The sequence below is a fragment of the Enhydra lutris genome, unplaced genomic scaffold, assembly GCF_002288905.1.
Source record: "Enhydra lutris kenyoni isolate GAN:26980312 unplaced genomic scaffold, ASM228890v2 scaffoldscaffold16, whole genome shotgun sequence".
Classification (NCBI taxonomy): Eukaryota; Metazoa; Chordata; class Mammalia; order Carnivora; family Mustelidae; genus Enhydra; species Enhydra lutris.
The window spans coordinates 33,153,572-33,163,155 of record NW_019154100.1 but is presented as its reverse complement, the minus strand read 5'-3'; the positions used below and the strand labels follow the sequence as shown (position 1 = coordinate 33,163,155).

General features: G+C 40.3%; 1 protein-coding gene across 1 annotated transcript in view; it reads right to left on the bottom strand.

Annotated features, from left to right (window-relative positions):
* Nucleotides 1-1,973: 1,973 nt before the first annotated feature.
* The window catches only part of LOC111147356 (BMP binding endothelial regulator), a 252,678-nt gene continuing 245,067 nt past the window's right edge, over nucleotides 1,974-9,584 (bottom strand). The window contains exon 15 of the mRNA XM_022503357.1: nucleotides 1,974-3,372. Within this exon, the coding sequence (XP_022359065.1) occupies nucleotides 3,191-3,372 (182 nt within the window). The 3' untranslated portion in view covers nucleotides 1,974-3,190. The remainder of the gene's footprint in view (nucleotides 3,373-9,584) is intronic.

The following is a 9,584-nucleotide window of genomic DNA, read 5'->3' as shown; positions in this document are numbered from 1 at the left end:
CTCAACAAGGAAGAGCGCCACACAGAGCTGTTGCAACCATGAGGCTTGGCTTGATTTTATTTATGTAAGAAAAATTTATTGACTACCTACCAGGTTATTTTTCTTAACTAGGGTAATGTATTCATGGGTGTTTACATTATTCTCTATGTCTTTTTATATGTCTGAAACATTTTATAATAAGAAAAAGTTTTCCAGTCAAAATAGGTTATCCATGGTCAACAAAAGCTGGGGAGGAGTCAACCACTGGGCTCTTCACATCTCATCAGGAGATGGCCTTTACAAGCTGGTGGTCAGATACTCAGGCAATACTCAACAAGTTAGGGGGAGACCTTCCACCTGAAGAGTTGATGATTCTCAACTTTTTCACCAATAATTGCTGTTGTCAACAACCAATATTCATTTTTCTTCCAAGTTCAAAACTTTTAGTTCAAAATCTCTAAAATTCCTATTTTCACAGGGAGACAGGAAAGGACTTCCTCTTACTGAGCACAAGCTGCATGCAATTGGAATCATAATTGTGCTTGTTCTTCCTCAAGGGCATTTGTCCCTCATCAAATTCAATATTCATAGCTAATAGCATAGTTAAAATAAGGATTTTATACATGTAAATAGCGTGATATTAGCCCATCTTTTAATTTTATATATACTGTGTCACCAACATGAATTACTGGGATACATATATATTAATATTCATTTCCAGTTCTCTAACCCTGCAGGAGTTTGGCCTTGAGATCCCATTGAAAATATGTAAATAAGATGAGGCCACTACCATTGAAGCATTTGGTTAATCTCCATTCTGGTCAATCATTCGATAAAATCATTGCTCATCTATAGCCATGGCCAAAACCAGAACATGGCAAACAGACCATTCGACTCATTTCACCATACTCCCCCATCACAGAGCTGCTTGCTTGGATTAGTAGGCATGAATAACCCTCTGCCCTTTCTGCCTTCTCTTTTTTCTAGAATTAGAAACGAAAAAAGTTTACAATATTTAAACTAGCCATGAATAAAAATACATCACACAAACTTGTAATCAAGCCACCCAAATTGCCAGAGTTGGTACATGAGGAAGAGTCTTCATCTCATGCACCATGGTCAGACGTGATTGAAAATGCTGGGATAGGGGCTATTAATCGTCACTCACTCCATGGATGAATCATGAGCAGTAAATAACCATCCACAATTTTCCCTTCTGTGGTCCCTCTTTCATAAAGCAAAAACTCAGTGTGAAATGGAAAGGAATTTAAAGATAATCTAAAAGAATTAAAGATGATCTAAAAAGGAACCAATCAGAAGAGGTCCACTGATCTGCCCTATCCTTCCTTTCAGTACAGGGGGAAATACATGAGATTATAAATATAAGAGTTTTGCAAACTCCAATTGTCTCAGATCTTTGTGCAAGTAATCCCATGAGAGGCAGGGTGTCTAGTTTTCTTGATTCTTAACCTTGCTCATATGCTACCCAGCCTCTTTGTGTTACAGATGAGCAAAAGTGTGGCTCCAAATGCTTAAACAGTGTGGAGAAGGTCACAACTATATTTGGAACCTAAGTCCCCTAAAAAGCTCTCTTTCCAAATGTAGCACTAAAGCAATGACCAGGCTACCTTGGGTTCCAGATATTAAGATATTTAGGACCCATGGAAAACAACAACAACCACATTTTCTGGTGTCCCAGCCAGTCAGTATTACACTCTGTGCTTTATTCAGTTTACTCAAACAGCTGGAGATGTCCCAGCAAAGAATCCAAATTAATACTTGAGCTGTCACGAATGCATGACAGGCAATGGCAACATACTGATTGTCAAAAATTTGGGGATTTTCTCTTCTCTATTAATAGTACTCTATAAAAATTAAGTATTGTAGGTTACATAAAATATGTCTAAATAAAGCCGTTATAAAATTGATGAGCCCAAAGTTGATATGGTTTACTTATGAAGTATAACACAGCACATCTTGGAAGAGAAAATACATTGTTTTAAATATTAAGCCCTTTATTTACTACACTGTAGAACATAGTATTTTTAGACATCAGTAAGTTTTGTTTTGTTGACATTTTCATTTATTAACTGAAAACAAAATTCAGGAAGCTCACGTGATGACCAGTAGTAAACTACCAGTAAATTAGAGCAAGTACAGAGACCAGTCTTTGTTTGGCCTGATGTTAAATCAACTGGTCAGTAAAGGCTTTCTGCATAATAATTATGACATACTAACAGTCTCCAAATAGCACTGGACTAGGATCCTCTGGAATTAGTGATTTTCATTTTACACAAGGAATAGTCATACAAGGTAGATGGCTTACATCAACTTATTATATTTGCCCATTCTAAATTGCTCTAAGATTCAAAGAAATGGTTACTTTCTCACATGTTGTGCAAAAGTTTCTCCAAATATCTGCTCATGCTCAATAAAACTAACATGTTACCCAAACATTTTTTAATCTCACTGTGACATATAAATGGACATCCATCATACACACATTTATAATTAGGTGACTCAAAGAGTATGCAAAGATGGCAAGAAACCATTCAAGTCTTTGGCTATGCTCGACTGACAAATATATATTTCTTGGCAACTAGCCAATCGGTTTTGGAAATAATATTGGACCATGACCCAAGAAAGTCTAACAACCTATCCCTTGCTTTCCATGCACCATTAGGGCCTGTCACCAATCACTAGCCATCTCTCTCAGGCATACATTCCTCTCCTTGGAAGCATGAAATGCCCCTGGATAACTTTGCCCTTCTCCAGAGAAACACATTTTCCACTAAACTGCAAGTCTTGATTCAAAGCTAAAATTAATGCAGGCAGGCAATTTGGGTTTCTTAGAAAACTTCTTAAAAATGACAAATGTATGTGATGTTAAAGCCATCCAATATGTCTGCATGCTGCCTTATTAAATTACCAACACCTGGTTTATTTATACAATGATTCCAATGGCTTACAGGTTAGGATCCTAGAAATAATACATGTCTTATAGCAAAAAATATACATATAATAATCCACCTATAGTTTATATAAATGATGAAATGTTTCTGAATATATCTATATATCTATATATGTACACATATATACTCTCTGTGTGTGTATGTGAAGAATCAGCACACAAATACTGCAGTCCTTCATTGGCTCTTCCACTTCAGTGTCAAGGACACCAGGTTTCAAAGTCTTAAGAGCAGAACAAAGGTCACCGCTGAGGACAAAGGACTGGCTTGATGCACCTTCCCTTGTGAAGGACCAAATTTGCTGGACAGTGGCAGCCTGCAATGCATGGCTTATTGCATGGACCGATCTCATTCCAGTTGTCACAGGTCTTGGCACATCCTGGACCACAGGTATCGTACACAGCCCCGTGCTTACATTGGGTGGCTGGAAAAAAAAAAAAAAAAAAAAAAAGGCAGACACGGGTGAGACGTGGAGAAACAGCCACATCAGTTCAACCCCAGCCCCATGCCATTCTGCAGCCTCATGTCAACCACTGCTCCGGCTCTTCCACAGCACAGATGCACTTTTGCATTTTAACAAAGGAATAACCAACCTCCGACCTTCCTCAAACACTCTGGGTATCACTGGCACCTGAACAAAACAATATCAAAGGTCCACCTGCTGGGCTAGTGAACCTCAAAATAAAATAAAATGGAAAGCTTTTTATTCCCAGAGAAGACAAACTATACATTAGTAAAGCTCCCAGGAAGTCTATGAGGTTATTTGGTTATTGAGAGCAGTCTGAAAAATCAACTCCAAATAGTGCTGAAAGCTATCAAGTTGTGATGAATAGGAATATTTTATGCAACCACATCAATATTCAAATACACAGAATTATACATACAGGGAAATAAAAACCCTACCAACGATACGTGACATATTTTAATCATAGTAATCAATTTGAGGCAAATTAGAACAAGAGTGGGATAAAAACCAAGTAGGGAAAAATGAGATGTGTACCTGGAGAGAGGGAAGTACGTGGCTGGCTGGCCAGAGAATATAAAAATGATGATCTAGCCAAATCACCACCCATTTGCTATCTTTGTTTACTTAGAGCTAAAATGATTCTGACAATACTCTGAGAGTTCCGGAAAATTCATGAATCGATTTTTCAGGAAAAAATGCTGCAAACATTCTGGAAGTTTTATGACATACAAACTTTCCCATCTGGGTTATTTTCAGGGATGGTCAAAGAAGCCCCCGCCCCCCATTCTCACGAAGAGGAATGTAGAAGAGGGGCTTTTCAAGAACACCAGCAACAATCTAACCTTCCTCTGACATTGCTCCAAACAAAATGAATAGCAAGGCAAGACGATCTGTTGAAACCCCTCTACTATAGCTTATGTAGTTTGCAAAATAATACCTCTAAAGAATCACATAATTCTAAAACTGAAAACTTGAACTGGTTTTCAAGCAAGTGCACCTTAAGCTCAATCTTTCAAATTAGAGATTTAGAGTTACCATGGAACATTCATGTTTGACCATGTCTAACTTAAAATAAGCTAGTAAGAGCTCTCTCTGTCCCAAATTCTGATGGCCAACCCCTTCCTTGCCTCTTTAGGCCCAGGAATGATCATAACCTCTCTGTCATCAGGGTATGACAGAATGAAAAAATAAATAGTCTTTGTCCCTACTTCCTGGCACACAGCTCCTAAAGTCCATGGAATCTCCAGAGTAGTAAGTGTATTCTGTATGCTAATGACATGGCGGGTGGCTAGGGGACCCTACACAGCTTCAGGATGGGGCTGGTTACCAGAAAAACCAAGGTCTGATTAGAAGGTTGCAACTTTCAGCCCCACCACCCAAATTCCAGGAAGGGGAGACGGGGTGGCTACTGAGTTTATCCTCAGTGGCCAATGATTTCATTGACCATGCCTGCATAAGGAAACCTCCATAAAAACTCTTAAATGACTAATAACAAGGTTCAGAAACCTCCAGAGCTCAGGAACATATCAAGATACTGGGAGGGTGGTGTCCTTCCTACACTGGGACCATAATTCCTTCGTCAGGACCCTTTTGTGCCTTGCTGTATGTACCTCTTCGTCTGTTCATTTGTATCCTTTATAACAAACCAGTTAGTAAATAAAGTGTTTTCCAGAGTTTTGTGAGACATTTTAGCTGTTAAGTCTGAAAAGGAAGGGGGATTTTAAGAACACCTCTCTCCCCCTACTTTGCAGCCAAAGCAGACAGAAGTGAGGGTAACCGAGGGACCTAACACTTGGAACTGGCATCCAAAGTGAGGGCAGTCTTGTGACACTGAGCCCTTAAGCCGACGGAGTCTGATACCAGCTCTGTGTAGTTAGTGTCAGAATTCAATTAAATTGTAGGGCACCCAGTTGGTCTCTGGAACTTTGGAGAATTGGTTGGTATGAGAAAAACCCACACACATTCAGTGTCGAAATATTGTGAGTAAAAACAGTTCATTTCCAGGGCACTGGGCTTTTCTTTGTTATTCTCCTACACCCTATTTATCCCTTTTCAAGAAGCCCATCTATTAAACTTACCTCAATTAGTAAATGTGAGTGTGCCCTTTGTTTTCTGGCTGGATCCCAAGTGATACAGTAGATAAGTAAAAAATTACTGCTACTCGTTAATGCTATATTCCCTAACATTACCACTACCATGTAACTTTATTGTTTCAGCTTTTCACGATTTAATTTTATTCCTTAGGCTACTAGGAACCTCCTCTAGGCAAGCCAAGCCTGAGACCCACCCTCTGCCTTGATCTGGTGCCATTATCTAGCTCGGTGAGTGTTAAGTACCATCCAGCCCATCTTCCGCTGTTCTAGACACTTCCTAATTTGTTTTCCCACCTCTCTTATCTGGATGAGCTCTTCCTTCACTCTCTGCTCAGAGCACCTGCTGCCCACCTCCATTCCTGCCTTTACAACATGCAGCTGTACTCACAGGTCTCCTTGTCTTCTCTCTCTCTCCCATTAAATCTAGGCCACTAGAGGGAAAGATATCTTGTTTCTTTATTTTCAGCAACAGTGTGCTATTTAACATGCAGCAGGTAGTCAGAGGACTACTGAGTGCTATATGGATGAGTGAGTGGGTAGAGCAACATAACTCTTCCTTTAAATTTCGCTTTTCTGACAGTCTTTTTTGGCTTTTGACAGACCCCTTCAAAAAATTTTTCCCCTTTCAGTGGCTAACGGAATATCCTATATATTATTTATGTCTAACAATTTGGAAACATCCTAGCTGAATAGCATATTCACAATGACTATTTCCCTGTGTTGTTAGGTTTTCCACTGAAAATTAGAATGATCAGGGAGCTTCCTGATGCCAGACATCCCTCCCCGCAAAAAACCTAGCTCAGGTAATTTTCACATGCAGTCAGAACTGAGAACTCATCCGATACACAACCCTCACATCCATGCTTCAGTCACTGCAAGAGATTAATGCCTTTTTAGCAAATGAGAAAGCAACTATTTCTAAAGTGGAAGGAAGAGCGCAATGAGCGCTCCTGTTGTTTCCCACCATCTGCCACCTAAAACCCTATTGGAGCTCCTCCGCAGACTCAGAGCCCCCATCCTTCCTTACTGAGGGGTTCAGGTCATTGACACAAGCACCCTTATGTCATTTCCCTATCGCCGCTCCACCGCATCTACACCCATCCTTGACTTGCCACTCCTGGGTTCTGACCCCTCTCCTCCAGGAACTTGCTCTATTAGTTGTTTGTCCTTTTCATTGCATATTTATCCTCTTCTCTGTTGGCTCCATCTTCTAAATATTACAAACATCTTCAGAACAATGCTAACCTTTGATAAAAAAAGATTCTATAATGTATCAGACTTAATGCCTTCTTCCTTTTACCTCTAAATCTCATTAAAGAGTTTACAGTCATTCTATCCAATTCCTCTGCAATTAATCAACATTAATGACCTGTCTTTCTGAGCTACCACTTTACTGAAGCATTTCCCACCAAAATTTTTCATAACGACTCTGTCTACCGATACACTGGTAAGCCCCATTCTCCCATAACCTTTCCACAAAATATTTGGCCTTATTCTCTACTTTATCTTATGACACTGAACTCCCCAGTTTCTAACACCTTAAGGACACCTTCTGTCCTGCGCTTGTCTACTTTCTTCTTTCCCTCACATTGTCTTGTCTTCTCACTCTCTCTCTCTTTCTATCAGCTACTGCAGTGCCATCTCTAATTTCTAGTTCTGATTCTCTTCCCAATCTCATCATTTTCCAAGTCTTAATTCAAATGGCACTTCTTCCAAGTAGCTTCCTGGATCGCCCCCAAAATATCCTTTCTCTCTCTGCACCCCACAGCACTTTTCATGTTACAGTTATTTGTTTTAATCCGCAGTTCCAGTGCAGCTGTAGTTCTTAATCAGAGATGCTTATCACAGTCCCTTGAGGTTCTTTCAAAAGGTATTATTCCTTAACCCCACTCCCTGAAGATTTTTGCTCTGAGTCTACAGTGGGGCCCGAGCGGCTGTAGATTATAAAAGTTCTGGGTATGGCCTGTCATAGTTACAAATGTCAAGGACCCACGGTTGAAGAAAGTGAACTTTTGAGGCCTTGGTCCTATGGACAGAGTCCTTGTCTACCATGATCCAAGGTTCTGGCACAAGGCCAAGCACAGAGGAACAGTTTAATAAATGTTAGTGCCTGTTGGATGATGATTTAATCTTAATGATGCTCAATCCATCATCTCATTTCCCAGTGTGGATTACATTTGGCTGGACTTGAGTTCATTTTCCACTCAGCTGCTTCCAGAAAGCCTCTTTGAACTCACTTTACCCGCCAGATACTTTGCTTCCCTTTAAATCTTGCAAAGATCACTTATAAGATGAAAAGTTGATAGAATTTCCTCTTTCCACCCATATTCTCTCCTTTTCCCACATGCTCTCATAGACATGATCTCTCTCATGTCTCCTCTCTCTGACCTCTCAATTATTCCTTCTAGCTCTATCACTTAACTTACTGATGTTCTGCTATGACATTTCACCTTTGACTACCTGAACACTGATTATTTCCTTCACAATCTATGGCTAGAAAGTAGAACGTAGAAAATGGAGAACTACTTGAAAAAAAGCAGGGGGATCTTTTCTCATTGAATAAATACCATTTCCATTTCAGTTCAAATTAATAAATCTCTCCCGCCTATCTGCCATGTGGTAGGCATTCTCTTGGGCCAGGAAATCAAATGTGAGTAAGATATCATCTTTGATCTCCAGTTACAGGAGTCTGGGCATACAACCAAACAGGTGAAGGTGACATGTAAACAGATTCTTAATAAAATGCAAGATCACTGGAGCAAAATACTATAGAGGAGTAAGAGGGAGACATCACCCCAATGTTGAGGGTAGGTCAGCATCTAAGAAGACCTCAGAGAAGAGAGCCCACTTAGGTCTTAAAAGGTGAGTAGCAACTGTCAGGCTGTGGTGGGAAGAGTTGCCCAGGTAGAGAGAGGGCAAGGGCAGGATGTGGGCAACAACAAATTGCCTGGCTCAATCAGGGAACGAGGATCCCAGTTTGGTAGGTGGGAGCACAGAATTTGAGGAGGGAGAGGCGGGGAGACAAAGGAAGACAAGCAGACAGGGGCTGTAAGTCTTGGCAAAGGGGAATCTTGGGAGGGTTTTAGCTGGGGGATGATATGATTACGTTTGCCTTCAAACTGATCATCAACTTTTATATGATCCTAGAAAGCGAATACTGACTCAGACCCTGTTTGACCCTTCTATGAATTCAAAATTATTTCTAATATATAATAGGCAAAAGATAATTTTTTAAAACCTAAATGTGCGCGATATGCACATATGCATTTAAAAAAGGATTCATCTGGTTAAATTAATTTTTTTAAAGCCAGCAAACTACCAAAGTGACTAGGGTTGGCATGTATTTGTTCTCAAGAGGGCACACAAGCAGCCACTGTGTAACACATACAAGCAGCAGCGTGTGTTACTTTATGTGGTAGCCTGTAAAAGCACTAGGTGTTGGCTTTATCTGTAAATTCAATAAGCATGGCTCTGCGCCCTCTGGAACTCAGCTGTCCTCATGTCCCTCTACTGGGTGTTAAAGATGACCATACTGACTTTATCCCCTAAACTGTTACAGGAGGCATCCAGTTGGCCAAGGAAAAGCTCACTGTGTATAAGGAAAGCAGTTGCTACAGAGAAGGGGCTAGAATCATCCGGAATTTGTAGGGAAAAAAAACAAAACAAAACGGGAAAATGCTCATAGAACCCAGCAGAATATATGATGTGCTACAGAAAGATACACACCACTTTGAATATCCTAGCACCTTTCCCACTTATAAGATGTATTACTGAAAGTGCAGTGACAATTAGCATCAGCTACAGGGAGGTGGCGGAAAATCCGCTAAGGATAGCCAAGTGAGATGCACAACCTAGATCACAGCAAAGTTAAACTCAGAGATTACCAAGTGACCACCATCAGTGATAAGACACAAATCAAGAGAAATTGGAAAGCTCTACATAACAAATGTTTGAACAAATTCATTGATGTTGGGGATGGGTCAGGATGGCGGAGAAGTAGCAGGCTGAGACTACTTCAGGTAGCGGGAGATCAGCTAGATAGCTTATCTAAAGATTGCAAACACCTACAAATCCAAC